Here is a 20,463-nt window from a genome sequence, read left to right on the forward strand (position 1 = left end):
GGGTCATGTGATCCCCTTTTGTGACCTCTTGACAAGCAAACTCAATGGGGGAAGCCAGATTCACATAACCACCGTGTTGCTCATTTAACAACTATGGCAAGAAAGGTCGTAAAATGGAGCAAAACTCACTTAGCAACAGAAATCTTGGGCTCAATTGTGGTCACAAGTCAAGGATTTACCTGCATACCTTCATTTTATTCCATTTATCTATTCCTGTGGCTTTGGAGAAGGCCACCGCACGAATCCCAGCGGCCGATGAGGTCCCACAGAGTTGGCCTTCTCCGGGTCCCGTCGACTAAAAAATGTCGTCTGGCGGGACCCAGGGGAGGAGCCTTCTCTGTGGCGGCCCCAGCCCTCTGGAATCAACTCCCCCCGGAGATTAGAACTGCTCCCACCCTCGTCTTCCGTAAACTACTGAAGACCCACCTATACCGCCAGGCATGGGGAATTTGAGACATCTTTCCCCCAGGCTCCTTATCATTTATGTTTGGCATGTATGTGTTGTTTTGGTTTTAATATGATAGGGTTTTAGTTATTTCTTTTAATATTAGATTTGTGCCACTATAATATTGTTTTTATCATTGTTGTGAGCCGCCCCGAGTCTTCGGAGAGGGGCGGCATACAAATCTAATAAATTGAATTGAATTGAATTATAAGTATTTGCCTCCAATAGTGAAAGTTAAACTTCAATATTGCTAGTTCGTAAGTCAATTCAGTTTGCTAGTGGGCACCTACTACACTGAAGCCTTTGAAAAGTCTTCAGAATATGAATTTATGGACCAGCAAAAACTATTCTTTCGCGCCTTGAGCTAAACTTCCACCTGAGTTGGTACCTTTTTCTTTTGCGGAGGATTCTGGGGGGTGCAGCTGCCATCCATCATGTTGTCACTGCTGGCAGTCCTTCCAAAACTAGCGGGGAGCCCCTCTTCGGAGGTGCAAAAGACGGGCGCTTCCACAAACATGCCCCGAGCATCGTCTGGAATCAGGCACTTCGTCTCGTTGATTCGGAACCCACCGCCGACTTCTAACTGGTGCGAAGGAGTTAAGTCTCTCAAATTAGAATTCATGGAGAAATTGACACCTGTCCTGTCGGGACTCTTGATCCAGGTGGCGTACACCGTCCCCCGCCCGCAGTGAGCCGCTTCCAGTTGGCTGCTTGCGTCAGTCCGGTTGTGGCAGGGAGCGTCCAGCGTTTTGTGCAGTGCGCCCTGCTCGATGGCTTCAAGTCCCAGCTGGAGCTCAGAGGAGGAGGGGCTCTCTTTCTCTCCCGAGGGCGGCCGGGGGCCATCGGACCTGCTCCTCGGACTGGAGTAGCCGATCGTCTTGATCTCTTGCAGGCAGATTTCTGTAAGGCTGGAATTTCTGAACGGGTTGAGTGCTAGCATGGAGGAGCAGGAACGTTCGTAACCCTGTTCAAAAAAAAGATGGGGGGAGAAATAGCGTAAAGCCATCAGCCTAAATAAAAGTTATCTCCGTGGCAACTATCTGGTAGTTCGCTTTTAATGTATAGTTCCTATTTCTGGATTCATTTTCAAAGCCAACTTGTAGATCTATTCAATGAAGACCTATAAAATGTGTCAGGTTTTTCCTTATAGGTTTGTTCATGTGGACACTCTTCTTATTTCTCTCTCTTCTTTCATATTATTCTATTTTTAGTATTACTCTTCTCTTTTTAAACTGCTTTTTTGAAAATCTTTGAAAATCATAGCTGGTGACTATACACAAAAGCTAGTCATTGCAGTTAATTGTATTGAGAAAAACTGAGGGGGAATTGATTCCTTTATTTATGACTGGGAATTACATTAAAAGACATTGTCTGAACCCTTTGCCATATCTAGATTGCATACAAGTTAAGTTTATTTTATTTAGTATATTAAACCTTTTATGCACATTCCATCAACTTTTTTTTCTTTTAAAAGAAAATCCTATTTACATTGTGAAAATAGGAACCTAGGAAGCTAAACCCTGATTCATCAGCATCTCACATATTTTTGCTTATCTCGTAGGATTTACCGTCTGCAAATGTGTATTCCAACAAACCTCCCTGAAATGCACATTCTAAGAATTTACAATATAGAAAAAGATTTGCAAAGCAGACCAAACACAACGCCCCCCAGAAACTTACCTCTTGATTAAATGTTCGCCTCTTAACTTCTGGAGAACTTTCAGGTGAAGAAATATTCTGCAATTAAGAAAATAAATAAAAGGAATGTTTAAAAACTGCAAGCCATTCTGATGAATTTTGAAAATAAGGAACGAAATAATTTCAACTGTGTAAAGCTGCCTATCATTTAGTTAAGGGTTGAGGGCATTGCAGGAGCTGGCCAAGTAAAAAAAAGAATCCTAAAAACAGGACATGGGGCCATGATCCACTTAGGAAAGGCTCTTTAGAAGCATCCCTTCATAGGCTTCGAAAGGTAACAGTAGCGACAGATTACAGGTAGTCCTCGACTTACGACATCTGATGCAAAATGAGCATTTTTTAAGTGAGATTTGCCCATTTTATGGTTTTTGTTGCCATAGTTAACTGCAGTTGATAAGTTAGTAACCTGGTTGTGAAGTAGTACTGAATCTATCTTCCCCGTTGCCATTGCTTGTCTGAAGGTTGCAAAAAGGGATCACATGACCTTGGGACACACTAAAGGTCATAAACTTGAACCTGTGGCCAAGTGTCTGGATTTTATTCACAAGCATGCTGCGAAGGTCAAAACTATGAAAAATTGTCCTAAGTCACATTTTTCAGTATAGTTGTAACTTTGAACAGCCTCTAAGTGAACTGTTGTAAATCGAGGAATACCTGCATAGCTTTATTATTCATGAACACATCCCTGAAGCAATTAATGCTTCGTGGGTTTATTTATTTACTTATTTATTGGATTTGTATGCCGCCCCTCTCCGGAGACTCGGGGCGGCTAACAGCGACAATAAAACAGTGTACAATAGTAATTTGGTATTAGAAATGATTAAAAACCCATTAATATAAAAACCAAACATACATATATACATACCATGCATAGAATTGTAAAGGCCTAGGGGGAAAGAGGATCTCAATTCCCCCATGCCTGGCGGCAGAGGTGGGTTTTAAGTTGTTTACGAAAGGCAAGGAGGGTGGGGGCAGTTCTAATCTCTGGGGGGAGTTGGTTTCAGAGGGCCGGGGCCGCCACAAAGAAGGCTCTTCCCCTGGGTCCCGCCAGGCGACATTGCTTAGTTGACGGGACCCGAAGAATATCCACTCTGTGGGACCTAACTGGTCGCTGGGATTCGTGCAGCAGAAGGCGGTCCCTGAGGTAATCTGGTCCGGTGCCATGAAGGGCTTTATAGGTCATAACCAACTTTGCTTTATCTGACAAGACAGTGACGGCGAACCTATGGCACGGGTGCCACAGGTGACACACGGAGCCATATCTGCTGGCACACGAGCCGTTGCCCTAGCTCAACTCCATCGTGCATGTGTGTATTTGTATTTGTATTTATTAGATTTGTATGCCACCACTCTCCGCAGACTTGGGGTGGCTCACAACAGTGACAAAAGCAATATATATTGACAAATCTAATAATTAAAATCTAAGATAACAATTACACATTTAAAAATCGTCTGGATTTTATTCACAAGCATGCTGCGAAGGTCATAACTATGAAAACTAAGTCACATTTTTCATATTGTAACTTTGAACAGCCCCTTTGAATAGCCAGGTGATTTTTGGCTCACACAGAGGCTCTGGGAGGGCGTTTTTGGCTTCCAAAGAGCCTCCGGGGGAATGGGGGAGGACATTTTTACCCTTCCCTGGCTCCAGGGAAGCCTTTGGAGCCTGGGGAGGGCGAAACACGAGCTTACTGGCCCACCAGAAGTTGGGAAAGAGGCCGTTTCCAGCCTCCAGAGGCCTTCCGGCGGGTAGGGGAAGCTGTTTTCGACCTCCGCAGGCATTGAATTAATGGGTGTGGGCGCTCTCGCATGTGGCACCCAAGGGGAAAAAAAGGTTCGCCATCACTGCCCTGTTGTAAATCGAGGAATGCCCAGAAAGCTTTATTCTTCATGAACGCAGCCGTGAAGTAATTAATGCTCCCTCCTTGCCTTTCGCAAACTTCTTAAAACCCACCTCTGCTGTCAGGCATGGGGGAACTGAAACATCTCCCCCTTGCCCATGTTGTTTTGGTGTTAGATTGATTGTATGCGTGTTTTTTTAATATTCTGGGGCTGTTTTTTAATGAATTTTTTAGTTTAAAATTGTAATTGGATTGGTGGGTATTGGATTTGTTATTATGTACTGTTTTTTACCCTGTTGTGAACCGCCCCGAGTTTGCGGAGAGGGGCGGCATATATATAAATCCAATAAATCTAATCTAATCTAATCTTTATCTAACTAGGCAAGACAAGGGAGTAGCGGCAGGCTCACCTCAAAGTGCACTGCGTTTCCATGGACACATGGAATCACCGAAGTAACGGATGAATAAATAGGCTTGTAACCATTCCTACAGGTTTCATCTTCCGCTTTTATCCTGGGAGGCGTGGCGAGCAACAACGGGTCTGAGGCAGAGAGATCGGCGTGGGTGGGCGTGGTGTATGGAGAAGCAGTGGGCGTCGACGTTTCTGAGTAGGTGGAGTCCAGCAGCTGGTACTGTCTTCGCTTTTTGAGTGGCGTTGTCAGATCTGCAGGTAATGATGGGGAGAAAAAGCAGAAGCCCAATGAAGTCATTCTTCATGGTGGTACTGATATGTAGCCAGTTTCAAACAATGTGTGATCAGAACAGGTTCATGAACTGGTCTGGCTGCAAAATGAACGATTGTTTTGAAGAAATAAATGCTTGTGGCTAATTTAAGCATTTATTTATTTATTGGATTTGTATGCTGCCCCTCTCCGTGGACTCGGGGCGGCTAACAACAGTGACCAAACAGAATGTAAAAATCCAAACTAAAATATCTAAAAACCCTTGTTATAAAACCAATCATACATACAAACATACCATGCATAAATTGTAGAGGCCTAGGGGGAAAGAGTATCTCAGTGCCCCCATGCCTGACGGCAGAGGTGGGTTTTGAGGAGCTTACAAAAGGCAAGGAGGGTGGGGGCAATTCTGATCTCTGGGGGGAGTTGGTTCCAGAGGGTCAGGGCCGCCACAGAGAAGGCTCTTCCCCTGGGCCCCGCCAACCGACACTGTTTAGTTGACGGGACCCAGAGAAGCCCCACTCTGTGGGACCTAACTGGTTGCTGGGATTTGTGCGGCAGGAGGCGGTCCCTGAGATTTGCTCCACCATTTAAAATGAATGTGTGGTAAGAGAAGTCTTCCCTTCTTTCAGGAACTGAAACTGATATATAGAAATAAAACTTCCCACACAAACTTCATTTTTATATGTATCTAGATATGTATGTAAAATAACAGCCATGGTGGTGGAGTGGTTAGAATGCAGTATTGCAGGTTCACTGTGCCCACAGTCTGGAATTTGATCCTGACCGGCTCAAGGTTGACTCAGCCTTCCAAGATTGGTAAAACAAATTGTTGGGGGCGAAATGCTGACTCTGTAAACTGCTTAGAGAGGGCTGGAAAGCACTGTGAAGCGGTATATAACTCTATGTGTTATTGCTATACAGTAGTCCCTCGCTATACCGCGCTTCACCTACTGCGGCTTCACTTCATCGCGGGTTTCTGAGGAAGTCGATCGGCAGATTTAAACAGCCCGCCGAACTCGATCGGCAGGTTTTTCAAAAAAAACCCAAAATATCTAAAATTGTAAATACTGCATTTAAATATTGTATCTAAAATAAATACTGTGTGGGAAGGGTTTATAAACACTTAAAACAATGAAAACTTACCAAACAATTACAATATAAATACTTAAATAAGTACTATCAGTCGATAAATTCCCCATCGCGGATTTCACCTATCGCGGCCGGGTCTGGAACGTAACACCAGCGATAGGTGAGGGACTACTGTACACAAACACACACACACAATCAATCAATCAAAAGGAGGGGAGGGGAGCCTCTCTCCATCAGTACGTGAGGCATAGTCCTCAACTTACAGCAGTTCATTTAGTGACCGTCCTAAGTTACAACAGCACTGAAAAAAACTGACTTATGACCGTTTTCACGCAACCACTGTGCCATCCCCATGTTTATGTAATTAAAACTGGGATGCTTGACAACTGGTCCACATTTATGACGGCTGCAGTGTCCCGGGGTCATGGGATCCCCTTTTTTGTGACTGTCTGACAAGCAAAGTCAATAGAGGGAAGCTACGTTCACTTAGTAACCCTGTTACTAAATGGACCACCGCAGTGATTCACATAACAACTGTGGCAAGAAAAGTTATAAAATGGGGCAAAACTCACCTAACAATTGTCTCACTTAGCAACAGACATTTTGGGCTCAATTCTGGTCATAAGTCGAGGACAACCTGTTGAAAGGGCACTTGAGAAAGAGAGGCTCCCAACTGATGGTCTAGAAACCATCAGCCACACCAGCCCTGGACATGGGTTAAGGGTTAAATGCATCACTAACATCACCTGTCAAACAACAGCTGTCGGTCAGTAATAAGGGGCTTCTACTTTCACCGTTCACTGCAGGACTTCTGGATCTTTCGTGAGGTGAGGAAATGAAAAACCCAACAACCGAGTTCTCTTCTTCCATAGCTTGCTTTAACCAACGCTGCAAAACAGGAACAGTGAAGGTGACAGGGGTGCCACCAAAGGACATTTAGAACTCACTTTATACAAACATTGTTTTTAAGCTGCTGTCATTATTAAGACAAAATATAAATAATCTGTAGCTCAAGAATAGGGAACAAAATAAATATACCATATTTTTGGGGGTATAAGACGCTCCGGACTACAAAATGCACCTACTCTTTTGGGGGAGGGAAAGGTCCTCCCAGCATCCATCTGGTCTGTTTGCTGTGGCCCATTGGGCGCCACCACGGTTTTGGCCTGTTTGGGGCTGCCAATCCCCACCACCTGCAACTGCCCAAAAATGCAACACATGGAGGCCGAAAATAGGACATGCAGAGGCTGAAAATGGGGCTGAAAACGGCTGATGGGTGGGGGCGGGCAGGTGGGCGGGGCTTTGGCAACATTCAGTGTATAAGAGGCATCACAATTTCCATCCACTTTTAGGGAGGATTTGACTGCGTCTTATACTCTGAAAAGTACGGTAATCAGCTTGGCAAAACAACAAAGATCTTTGCCCAATGGTAGAACGAGAACTGATTTCAATGTTGTTAGTGGAAAGCAATTTGATTGGGAATCCCTTGCCACTTCCTAATCCAGAAAACTGATTTATCATGGTGGGTGTTTTTTAAAATGTCCTATGTAACCCTAGGCTAGCAGGTATGTTACCTTCTTACAGGAGCCCAGAATGCTTTCCATCGGTTCTTTTCTCCTCCGTTTTTCGGAAAGGAAGGGCGATGTAAAACGGATATAGTGCTTCGGAGTCGTATATACATGCGGGCTGAAAGTGAGGCCTGGTAAAGAATTCAGCTGGGTGGCCAAGACCTCTGGGTCGGTGGTTATACGCAGAGGCTTTTCCGAGAGGCCTTCCACTGGCTTTCCCGGCTTCTCATTCTTCTCGCTTAACCACTCACTCACCAAGTGCTAAAACAGAAAAATCAGCAGAGCCATTTATTTATTCATTCATTCATTCATTCATTCATTCATTGGATTTGTATGCCGCCCCTCTCCATAGACTCGGGGCGGCTAACAACAGCAATAAAAAACAGCATATAATAATAATCCAATACTAAAATAGTTAAAAACCCTTATTATAAAACCAAACATACGTACAGACATACCATGCATAGGGGGAAAGTGTATCTTAGTTCCCCCATGCCTGGCAGCAGAGGTGGGTTTTAAGCAGCTTACGAAAGGCAAGGAGGGTGGGGGCAATTCTAATCTCTGGTTGGTTCCAGAGGGCCGGGGCTGCCACAGAGAAGGCTCTTCCCCTGGGTCCCGCCAAGCGACATTGTTGACGGGACCCGGAGAAGAACCACTCTGTGGGACTTAACTGGTCGCTGGTGAACATTTTAAAAAAAGAGAGAAAAGAGATACAGGTAGTCTTGGACTACCCCAATTTGTTTCGTGACTGCGTGCAGCTACAATGGCACTGAAAAAAATGATGAATACTTTTCCACGTCCCCATGGTCACGTGATCAAAACCCAGACACTTTGCAGCTGACTGGTGTTTATGACGGCTGCAGAGTCCCAGCGCCACGTGATCCACTTTTGCGACCTGACAAGCCAAGGTCTCGTCAGACCTTTGGGGAAGCCGGATTCACTTAAACAAGCGGGTTATTAACTTAACATAAACCTTGGTTTATTGAGGCAAAAAAAGATAGCGAAATGAGGCAAAACTCACTAATGGTCACGCTTAGCAACAGAAATCTTGAGTTCAAAAGCAAAAACTACTGGACTTGGACAGAAAAAAAAATGATAAAGCAACACAGTTTTGAAACCAGAAATATTTCCGTTGGGTTTGTTATCAGAACAGTATAATAAAGTGAATACACACATTATTTTATACGTATTAATGGCAGCAAGAATTGTATTTGCATAACAATGGAAAAATGAAGAGGTCCCGACAGAGGAAAGTGTTAGTTAAATATATATATATATATATTATATATATATATATAAATATATATATATATATTATATATATATATGTGTGTGTGTGTGTGTGTGTGTGTGTGAGTGTGTGTGTGTCACATGTTTTTTTGCTGAATTTGAAAATTAAGGGAGACTAGGATAGATCTATTTCGGCCTTATTTTGGCCTCATCAGCTAGCCATACCCTCACTGGGACTTGAACCTGCAACCTTTGCCTTGTAAGGCAGAGAATTAACCTCTAGGCTACAGTATCCAATCCCTTCAACTCAGCACCAGGGAAGGGTTACATATTTTTGTGTCGAATATATATATATATATACATATATATTAGAATGTGCTGAAATGGATAGATTGACTTGTTTTACCAACGGTTAACTAATAGAAACAGACGTTAGATTAAAAGGATAATTTAAAAATTATCTGTATTGAAAATTTTGCAAGAAGGATAAACTAATTGCATTATCGTGATTAATTTTGATATGTCTATTACGATGATTATTATTATTGTTGTACTTTTACTTAAAAATAACTGTGCCCAGACAACACGCTGTTTAAATAGATATGGAGCTTTTGATGTTTATTTTTTTTTTAAAGGAAATTTTGAGTTCTAGTTGTAGGGCGAGGACTTAACTATATTAGCTACTTTTTCCTCCTCATCTCAGGCAAGAGTAGCAATGAGCGTCTCACGTACCTTTTTTGTTTTGGGGTATTTAGTGGGGCATTTATTAAGTGCTGGGGCTTCAGGTTCAGGAACTATTTCAGCCACGGGTGCCTCTGCTTCAGGCTCAGCGGAAAGCACGGGGGCTTCAGGTTCGTTGTGCTGTGAAATCACTTCCACGTCAGGAGAGGAGGGCTGGATGTCCGAACACATGCTAACGGTTCTGTGCCTTCGTCGCTGCTGCCCAATATGCGTCCTATTCCGGGAAAAGCTTTTTCTCTGTTTCGTCCTGTTGACTTTGGCAGGAGTTGGCTTGGTGGCAGTTTCCTCTTTTGCTGGTTCCTGAACATTACACAAAACCCCCAAAGTTATACACCTCTGATAAACTTTTGTGCATTTTCCCAAATTGGAAAAAAATACATGAAGAATAAAAACACATGTTTGGCAGTAGTACTGCTCATACATCTTATTTAGGATCGTTTTAGCATTTCTGTGTTTTGGCTGTACAGGTATTTTTATTTTTGTATTTGGTTAAGAAAAAGGGTTATGTTTTACTACATCTTTCTCTTATGTAAATACTAAATACTATCTCCGAGACCGCTTCCTGCCGCACGAATCCCAGCGACCGATTAGGTCCCACAGAGTGGGCCTTCTCCACGTCCCGTCAACTAAACAATGTCGGTTGGCGGGCCCCAGGGGAAGAGCCTTCTCTGTGGCGGCCCCGACTCTCTGGAACCAGCTCCCCCCAGAGATTAGAACTGCCCCTACCCTCCTTGCCTTTTGTAAACTCCTTAAAACCCACCTTTGTCGTCAGGCATGGGGGAACTGAAATATCTCCCCTGGGCCTATACAATTTATGTATGGTATGCTTGTATATATGTCTGCTTAATAATGGGTTTTTTTTAAAATATCTTAACTTGTAAATTATTAGATTTGTTATAAACTGTTTTTATTGTGTTGTGAGCCGCCCCAAGTCTACGGAGAGGGGCGGCATACAAATCTAATAAACAAAAACATTTCCACTTATTATTATGAATGCTAGGACTGCTGCATTCATGTACCATTCCAAATCTGAAAATTAACTTTCTTAACCAAACGTTAAGCATTGCAAAAGTTGGTGAACCAGCTAGAATGAAACAACTAGTTTGATGACCAGATGACAGAGGCTCAGGCCTTCACTGAAGTCACAGAGACTCTGTGTGACTTGGGTTGGTCACTCTGTCTTAGCCCAGCCCATCTCACTATATTTGCTGCTTAGACAGAGCAGGGCACCGAAATGTATTGCCTCAAGAAGTGTGGGGTAGGAACAGAGCAATGAAGAAATAACATGACTTGATTCCATGTGAAAAGCATCAATACAGGTAAGATAATTTCTGGAGATAATCACTTAATAAAACATAGGCATCTACCTGAACAAATTCCACCTCGTTGATGATCTGGGTATCCCTGCATTCTGGTTTTATTTCTGTTTTAGCTGTACTGATCCTTTCCAGAGCTTGTTCTCTTCTTTTTTCTCTTTTTTCTAACCTGGCAAAAGCTTGAAGGATGGCTTCCATCTTCCGTTCTTCTCTGGTCTGAAGAATTTAATAACACTCATGCTTAACACAATTTATACATTAAATGACTTAAAATTTAAAAAAATATATTCAAAGTCACATTCATAAAATCAATTTGAGAGAATCCACATTTTGATATTATGGCATTTCTATTTTGAAACCTGGAATATAGGTAAATATGTATGCGTTATTTACTAATAACACGCTGAAAGTTTCAAGTGATGGGGACCCAGTATGGATTGGTATTGAACAGTTATTTAATTTTAGATTTAAAGTAATTTTAATAAGAAACATTTTTTTCTACAGAAATAAAACCATATATTATTTTAAAATGTACTGGTATTTTACAACTACATTATATAAAGTATTATAATCTGTGAATAGTAAACGTTATCTCCCATCTTAATCTTCTCTATCAGAAACGAGGTCAGGTTATGCATAACTGAGCAACTTTCTATAGTGATTTTAAAATGACTCGGATTTAAACTTCTCAGAACATTAAAAAAACAATTCTTTCCTTCATTTGAGGTATATAATTAGCCCTCTAAGGATAATCAAGTCAGACAAATCGTTACATTCAAGTGATCACTTATGGTGATGGTGTTGAATTACAGATGCCACAAGCACACAAATTAACTCACCAAACCCCTGCGCTTGTGAATCGTATTCTGATTCTTCATTTTTTCCAGAGATAAGGAGAAAACGTTAAATAAGCTAGTAGTGCGGAGCTATTGAGATTTTTCAACAAAGGAGGCATGATGATGGCATGCCTCTGGGAGGGTGATAGTAACAATTTCACTGTGGCCAGGGACCACACACAGAAATTGTTGAGTGATGAGTGAAACCTGAACAAGAGAATTGTGAGGTTTTATACTGGTGGGAACACACGGGACCTGCACCTCTCCAAGTCTTCAAGTTTCCAACAACATTCCTCTCCATGGAAATTAAAGCCTTATCAACCTTAGACAGAAATTACATGTAGTCCTCAACTTACAACAGTTCGTTTAGTGACCGCTCAAAACTACAACGGCACTGAAAAAAAGTGACTTATGACCATCTTTCACACTTACAATCATGGCAGCAATCTTGTGGTCACAGGATCAAAATTCGGACGCTTGGCAACTTGTCTCATATTTATGACGGTTGCCTTGTCCCAGCGTCACAAAATCCCCTTTTGTGACTTTCTGACAAAGTCAATAGGGAAAGCCAGGTTCAGTTAACAACGGTGTGACTAGCTTAAACAGCTGCAGTGGTTCACTTAACAACTGTGGCAAGAAAAGTCAGAAAACGAAGCAAAACTCAACAACTACCAACCAAAATTTTGGACTCAATTGTGGTCGTAAGTTGAAGACTACCTGTACCTTAATGCTCATTTTTCTTTACCTCAGCAACTAGTCAGAACTGTGGCTTGTTTTACTTTATTGCCAGCAAGTATCCACCATACACCATTCCCTCAGTTGCCAATAATCCAGCCAGTTGGAACAGTTGGAGTTATGACCAGAATAGATAAGTCAGCCTCCACTGTGGTGCTAGAGTGAGCCCAGCCTTCAATGGCTACCTTAAAATGTTTAGATTTCATGTCTGGGCATTGTCATAGGTTTTGTGACAGCAGTCCAACCAATGGTCCACTTAGAGAAGATCCTATGAAAGATAATCCCATTATTTGGACAACTACTTGTCCTTTCGGTCTTCTGATATATCCGTTTCATACACACTATAAAAATATCCTCTAGAAATAATACTCGTATCACTGTTGATGGCAACAGGATGTTCTAAGTTTTCTATACATCATCAATTTAGATAGCCATAATTAAGGAATGTTCTAGCCTCCGTTTTGACAACTTTGCCCCAATACCTGTAAGATAAAGTTTTCCACGACTGCTGCCACAGAATAAACAGATCTAAAAATGCTTCCCGAAGATTCTAGCACGTGTATTGTTTCATACATACTTGAATGCAATGTTAGATATTAATTTGATTCAAGCGCCAAAACTGCCCAAATGGCCATACATTAAACACTAGAAATTGTTCCGCTATTCTTTTTATGAAAATCTACTTTAAAAATTGGCTGAAAACTGAAGTCTTGGAAATTTCTTCTGATTGGTTGACAGGATTATGACATCACTTCTGAATTCTCCCAGCAACTGTAAATATAAACGCCCAGGAACGGCTCTTCGTCTGTCTGCTTTGATAGTTCTGCTGTTACCTATATCAGGCATCAAAACCTTCTAAGATTCTTCAGGTGAGCAAGTTGATCTTTCAGAGAGGAGGAAGTCTTTCCAGCTACTGCTACTGGAAGTTTTGGTTTCTCTATCTTCCATCTTTCCTCACTAGTTTATGGCCCATCATTTTTTCCAGCTTATAATATCTGGTCTAGGAATTGCAGACTTTTTGAAAAGGGAAAAGATGCAACACCGTGTGTGTGTGTGTGTGTGACTAGATTAATGTGTGGGGGGAAATCCAGTGTGTTGGCTGCTTTCCATGACCGCAAGATTTCTCCTTGCTGATAAACAAGCTGAGAAAGAGCATGTGTAGTTACTTATAGTAAAGCATAGCGGAAGCCAATGCATTCCTTGGGAGGGGGGGAGTGCAAGGTAGCCTCTTTTATTTGATGGCTTCAACTCAGCTGGCAGGGAAAGAAGAGTGGAAGTTCAAAAGGGTTACCACCCAAACTCAACATGACGCTTTAATTTAGTAGCTCTCTCCCCTCTGCTGAAGAAACACCATCTATTTTGTCATCTTTAGTTTTCAATTGTAAGAGAATGGAGGGGAAAGTGCATTTGCTATGCCCTACACCAGTGTTTTTCAACCAGTGTGCCACGGCATACTAGTGTGCCGTGAGACATGGTCAGGTGTGCCGCGAAGCTCAGAGAGAGAAAGAAAGGAAGAGAGAAAGAAAGAAAGAAAGAGAAAGAATGAATGAGCAAGAGAGAAAGAGAACAAGAGAGAGAGAGAAAAAGCAAGAGAGAGAGAAAAAGAACAAGAAAAAGAAAGCAAAAGAGAAAGAAAGAGAGCAAGAGAGAGAAAGAGAGGGAGGGATGGAGAGAGAGAGAAAGACAGAGGGAGGTAGGGAGAAAGAGCAAAAAAGAGAGGAAGGAAGGAAGAGAAAGAAAGAGGAATGGAGAGAGAGAGAGAAAGATGAATGGAGAGAAAGAGGGAGAGAAATAGAGCGAAAGGGAGGGAGAGAGAATTTTTTTGTCCAAACTTTTGTTAGCTCCCCCCCCCGCCCGCTCAATGTGTCCCAGGGTTTCGTGAATGTAAAAAATGCCGTGGCTCAAGAAAGGTTGAAAATCACTGCCCTACACAGTCCTCAGTTTCTATAAACAATGGAAGATGATGATTATGTATCGTCAGTGGAATCAAATAAAACTTCTTTTCAAGCCATCATTCTCCTGCACTTGCCTTACAACCCATCATGCCAAATGGAAGTTTATTGATCTGTACTCTCGTGCCATTGATAACAGTAGTGGTGATCGCGTCTTCTGCCAGAAAGCTTAGTTTCAGTTTTGAAAACTGTTTCGGGCCTCATTTATTAAATACGGGTAACTCTCGACTTGCAACCACAATTGAGCCCTAAATTTATGTTGTTAGGCAAGTTTTGCCCCATTTTATGACTCTTCTTGCCATAATGGTAGCTATTCACTGCAGTTGTTAACATGGTTGTTAAGTTAATCGGGCTTCCTTATTGGCTCTGCTTGTCAGGAAGTCCCAAAAAGGGTTCTCATGTCCTTGGGACATTGCAACTGGCTTAAATACCTGCCAGTTGCCCAGGTTTGATCACGTGCAATCACACCTAAGTCACTTTTTTCAGTGTTGTCGTAACTTTGAACAGTCACTGAATGAACTGTTGTTACGTTGAGACCACCTGTATTTATCTACTAAACATATCAGACAGTGGAGAAAACAGGAATATTTCCCTATTTTTAGATGAGGATAACTTCAGATGGAAACAAAAAAAATGAACCCGTGGCTTATATTTCAAGGTCTGTTTCTCTCCTTTGAGGAAAATTGCACAAGGAATAGAAATAAGAGCAGATATAAAACGCAACTGGAATTGATCTTTTAGACAAGAAGCAAAAGATGCAAGGACCAGATAGCAACAAAATCACAGACTATGAGAGTTAGCCATAGATTTTATAATGGTAAATAATTTAGTGCATAGAGAAAAGCTAAGGGCTATGAGGATCAATCACAGTACCTAATATTGAATATATTGAAATTATAAATAGAAAGGAAACAGTTAAACAAGAGCAAATGCTTTAGCTGTTGAACAGAATAGAGGAAGCAATGATGATTGCTAGTATCCCAAAGCAGATACTATGGGGAGCAATTTGAAAGGAAGGGCAGCAGTCAAGATTTTAAGATCACTGTGACAAATAACATTATTTCCTGAAAAGATAGGCTGAAAAAATTTGGCTGGAAATCCCTCAATGTTTAAAGTAGCAGGAACATCTTTAAGCAGAAAAAGCATTAAGTATTCTCTACAGTAGCTTGGGAAACATAACTGTTATAACAATTAAGGTTTAATTAATTTTGTGAGAAGAGAATGCAAACCAAGAAAAATAGGAGGCTCTGTAGTAGACTCACTCAGAGACCAAGAAAGAAGATGAAAATAGTTTTTAAAAGTACCTCTTACTTTTATGTATATAGATCAGTATAGAATAGATTAATAATCAAGTGGCTATCACATGGAATAAATTATTTTAAGTCTATTTTAATCTTCAAATGAAGACCCTTTAAAAAACTGCTACAACTTTACTCCATTGCTATTGAAATATTATTTTTCTTGTTTTCACAGTTCTTCCTAAATACATGTCTCTTGTTAAAATATAAGTTGTTCAGGCTATCTTCAAAATTCTGTATTTCACTAAATAAAACAATATTTTGCATGTTTGCTCAATGTATTAAAAGACAAGAATCTGCTATCTTGTGTTCAAGGACTCCTGTCTTTATAGCGATGTTTGTTTTTTATTGTTAGAAACGGATTCATAACTAGTTTTGAAAACAGAGGGCTCTTTATCACTGTGGCCAGCCGAGATAGGTTAAAATAATAAAAATCAAAATAGAGAAAGTATGTTCAGAGGATGACAGTGCATTAGATACAGGAAATAATTGAGAAAAATAAATCCTTGAGAAAATATACACAACTTTTTTCAGAAATTATGGAATCACAAAAACAGAAACACACACACAAACAAGTTTATATAGAATTAGCACATATCAAGGAGCAGATTTCAAATATTCTCAAATGCTAAATACCTAGGAGAGGCGGCAATGATTCGCATGGGAAGAGTAACTGTCATTCATCTTTAGTGACAGCTGTAAGCGGCTACTAGCTTCCCAACTTACCATCTTCCTTTTCCTTTCTGCAATCTGCTCCTCTGATTCCATTTCTACTTCATTGCTAATAGGAGTTTTTTCTTCTATATCATCAATAAAATCTGGCTCCTGAAAGATGGAAATGACTGCTTTTACAGAAGCTCCACTACTGCTGCTGCTGCTGCTGCTGGTATAACCTAGAGAACTCTACGATGCTAGCGTTGCAATCCTATACACACTTACCTGGGAGTAAGTCCCACTGAAATCATTAGGACTTGCTTCTGAGTAGACAGGAATAGGATTGCACTAGAAAAAGAAATCTCATGTCACAGCTAATGCAGGAGAGGATCTGACATACAGAACCTGCAACTCATTTAATAGCCCACTCAATTAATAACCTAAATTAGGGTTGTCAAACTCACATCACAGCAACGTCATGTGACGTATTGCGACTTTCCCCCCTTCGCTAACCCGGGCCTGGCCAGCGCGTGACGCATATGGCCTGCATGCTGTGAGTTTGACATCCCTGACTTAGATAAAAGGTATCTTCCCAAAGTATCTGATATCTTTGCATAGCAAAACAGTGAAGCAAGGTTTACTTTAAAGGTTTACTCAGCATCTCAAGCTATATATAGTTTAAGCAAGTATTTTAACTCAAATGTGTAAAGTATTTCATTTAGTTTAATTTACAATTTGAAAGATAATGATGTGCATCAAAACTTTGCTAAAGTATTAGTTAACTAACTTCATGTTCTCCAGTTGTTTTACTAAGTGCAATCCTATGCATTTTTCCTACCCCGCTGAGTACAACGGACTTTCTCCTAATAGAATAGAATAGAATAGAATTTTTATTGGCCAAGTGTGATTGGACACACAAGGAATTTGTCTTGGTGCATATGCTCTCAGCGTACATAAAATAAAATATACATTTGTCAATGTATGAGGTATTTCCCACAAATTGCATTTGATAGGTGATCATATTGGTAGTTATTTTAGTTGTATTAAAACATTAATAATTCATATCATTTCTCCTTCCCTGAAAAACCTCAGAGCTAATTTATATATCTATCAAAAACTTTAAGTGTATACATATTGGATATAGTTAGGGAACTAATAATAACACATTAACATTATGTATCGTACATCAGTTTTCTAGCAACTGAAGTTAAAATATATAGTTGCGAAAATAAAAGAAAAAAAAAGCATAGTACACCTGTCAACATACTTTCACTGTCATTCTTTTGTACTTTATCTGCATTACAATTACTACCAAAACTGGGAGGGCAAACTCTATTCCTTCACGTGTTCATGTTTATCTTGTTTAGAACATATTCAATTACTGCCATTTACATGAAAAAAAGTGCTGAGATGCTGTGGGCTTATTTGCAGAAATCCGAAATGCTTTCCAATATTTTCTTAAAGCAGCAACAATTTAAAAAAAACACCTCCACAGCCAGAATTAAGTCAGCAACTGGCTTAATATTTTAAGTTCATTGGTCTATTCCCTAGTGGATTTGGGTGATACACAGCAGTGTACACACACACACACACACTCCTATTTGTTTAAGCAGTGAATTCAAAGGAGTTTTTTTAAAATCACAAAACACCATGAGAATGTCTTAGAGGCATTTAACAAGTACTACATCATTGTAGAAAAAAGAAAAGGATGATTTTTTTTTTCAACATGTGATAAGTCTTTACTAGAAGAGTAGCTAAATACACTGTTGCTATAGATCAGTGTTTGTAGGAATCACATGCTGTACCATGCGGTCTGAAACAACTCAAAGCAGCCAGCTGGCAGCGGGACAAGGGCTACGCTGATATCAAGGAAATAGTGGAATAGAATCATTGAAGAAAGGATGCCGAAAGAAGGAAGGACAGAATGAAAGGTGAATGACAAAAGTGAAAATATTTTTTAAAATATAGAGCCGGGGTGGCGCAGCAGGTAGTGTGCTGTACTGCAGGCCACTGAAGCTGACAGTAGATCTGTAGGTCAGCGGTTCAAATCTCATCACCGGCTCAAGGTTGACTCAACCTTCCATCCTTCCAAGGTGGGTAAAATGAGGACCTGGATTGTGGAGGCAATATGCCAGCTCTGTTAAAAAGTGCTATTGCTAACATGTTGTAAGCCGCCCTGAGTCTAAGGAGAAGGGCGGCATAAAAATTGAATGAATGAATGAAAGAATGAATGAATGAATAAATAAATAAATAATTCTTTTCAATAATGAAATTGAATGGTTGAACTGTCCCACAACAAGTTGTCCTGAAGTGAGTTGGTCATGATGGGTTGTCCCACAGCAAGTTGTTCCATTGTGTGTATCATGTGCAACTGGCAGAAAGGCAAACCAACAGACTTGAAGATTTGGATGTGCACCCTTCAAAGACAGCAAATACAAATAAACACCATATTTTTCGCTCCAAAAGACGCACTCCTTTCCCCCCAAAAGTCCTCTTGTGGACCTTTGATGAACAACATCTGGGCCAAGGCGGCATATGGTCCTTTCCCAGCCTCTTCTGTCTTTGTCACTGCCTATCTCTTCTCTAGTGCAGATGTCAATAGGCAGAGCTGGCATATGAGAGGACACCTATCTGTGGTCCTCTCAGGCTCCGCCTCCTGCCCTCACTACAGCTGTTCCAAAGTTTGCATCCTCTAAACCTAGGTGCGTCTTATGGAGGGGAAAATACGGTAATAAATAGCTTGCTTCATATTGAGATTTTCTTTCAGTGTGTGAAAGAAATGGCCATGATTGTATGCAAGCTACAACTAGAATTCTTGCCCGCCATGAAAAAGGGCTGGGCCTGGATCTGCTCCATCAAACCTGGTTATTATTATTATTATTTTTATTATTATTTATTGGATTTGTATGCCGCCCTCTCCGCAGACTTGGGGCGGCTAACAACAGCAGTAAAGTGGTTCCTTCAAACAACAGCTGACCTGTCAGGAATAAACCGAGGAATAAACCTGTAGGCTCCCATCATTAGAAGCTGCTCAACCACCTCAAAATGTTACTGGTGCTGGAGCTCTGGAGCTTGCTGCACCTAGCAAATCATGGATGCAAGCCTCAAACAAGGGAGACGAAACACTAGGCCTTTTACTCCTGGTCCATTTTATCCACCAGGAAAATTAGTGAAGGAACCGTGTACATAGGCAGGAGTTAATTCCCAGTGTATCCAGTTTTGTTTGGCTCAAAGCAGCCCTGCTTTTATTTCCTGCGAGTGTTGTGGGCATGTAGGTGGATTGTTAACTATACATCAGGCATGTTGAAACAAGTTCTCCTGTTTTCCTGATCAGCAAGATAAAGAATCAATACGGTTTTTGCACAGATGCCAAATAACACAACAGACTGATCATCCTAATTGCAATGCACAAATGTAGTCTTTTCAGAACTACAAGTCTTGTTTATAAATGATTAGACCTCCTACCAGCTTTGTCCTCCGAAAGGACAAATACCCTCCCACAAAACTATTATTAAGTCTTGGATTTTGGTTCAATCCCAACCTCCATTCCAAATTGGTATGGTCCTTATGTCCATGTGAATTACTTAAAATATTAAGACAGATTCTGGACTGAGTGGGTACATCTATAAAACTCCCTTGCATTAAAATAATCTCCACATCTCTGTAAATTCATGTCTTGAATAAAAATAAAAACTCCCCTGGGGGATTATACAGGTAAATCAAGGCACAGCATGATATCCTTACATCAGTGATCTGCAAAAGTGTTCAAAATGAACTCTTGTTCTATACTGATGGAAATTCACCAAGAGTAGTTAATTAAGGTTGAAGAAATCAGCAAGGGTTTTAAATTAGTACCTTTATTTTAGAAAAGGCACCAGAACCTACTTTCTTCATTGGTTCAGGAACCAAGCAACAAAACAACAACAACAAACAAACACACACACACCCCTATAACCCAAGTCCCATTTTTGTGAGATGTGTGGCCATATTTTTTTTTTTTTTTTTTTAAATCGTGTTGAAGTTTTCTATGTGAGAAGATTAGCCACAGAACAGAAAAAAAATACCTGATTATTTGAGATCGACAATCGAAGGGGAGAAAGTTTTCTCTGTCGGTTTTCTGGAAACTTGGTTTTGCCTGCTGCTACTTCACAATCCAACGTGATGTTCTGGTTCTGAGTCTCCTTCTCCTTTTTCCCCTTTTTCCTTCTCGTTTCGTATCCTGTGTTCATATTTTCAGTAGGCTCGGAGGGACGCTTCAACACGGGGCATTCTGGGTTTTCTTTGAGGCAAGCACAGTCCACTTTGTATTTGCTTGTTTAAAAGAAATGGAAAATTAACATTAAGAAAAGCTTTGTGGCTATGATTAGGTTTTCTAGG

The 20,463-nt window shown here is 40.8% G+C and overlaps 1 protein-coding gene across 9 annotated transcripts in view; it reads right to left on the reverse strand.

Annotated features, from left to right (window-relative positions):
* The window catches only part of KMT2E (lysine methyltransferase 2E (inactive)), a 67,695-nt gene that overhangs the window by 9,886 nt on the left and 37,346 nt on the right, over nt 1-20,463 (reverse strand). For 6 of the 9 annotated variants that reach the window (XM_070755175.1, XM_070755176.1, XM_070755179.1 and 3 more), the window contains 9 exons: nt 20,151-20,397; nt 16,159-16,257; nt 10,663-10,827; nt 9,287-9,595; nt 7,331-7,585; nt 6,503-6,644; nt 4,395-4,648; nt 2,126-2,182; nt 834-1,409 (listed from right to left, as the gene is read on the reverse strand). In XM_070755175.1, coding sequence (XP_070611276.1) covers nt 834-1,409; nt 2,126-2,182; nt 4,395-4,648; nt 6,503-6,644; nt 7,331-7,585; nt 9,287-9,595; nt 10,663-10,827; nt 16,159-16,257; nt 20,151-20,397 — 2,104 coding nt within the window. The remainder of the gene's footprint in view (nt 1-833; nt 1,410-2,125; nt 2,183-4,394; nt 4,649-6,502; nt 6,645-7,330; nt 7,586-9,286; nt 9,596-10,662; nt 10,828-16,158; nt 16,258-20,150; nt 20,398-20,463) is intronic. The other 3 variants (XM_070755180.1, XM_070755184.1, XM_070755181.1) reach the window with 1 other exon arrangement.

This window comes from Erythrolamprus reginae, chromosome 6 (genome assembly GCF_031021105.1).
Source record: "Erythrolamprus reginae isolate rEryReg1 chromosome 6, rEryReg1.hap1, whole genome shotgun sequence".
Classification (NCBI taxonomy): domain Eukaryota; kingdom Metazoa; phylum Chordata; class Lepidosauria; order Squamata; family Dipsadidae; genus Erythrolamprus; species Erythrolamprus reginae.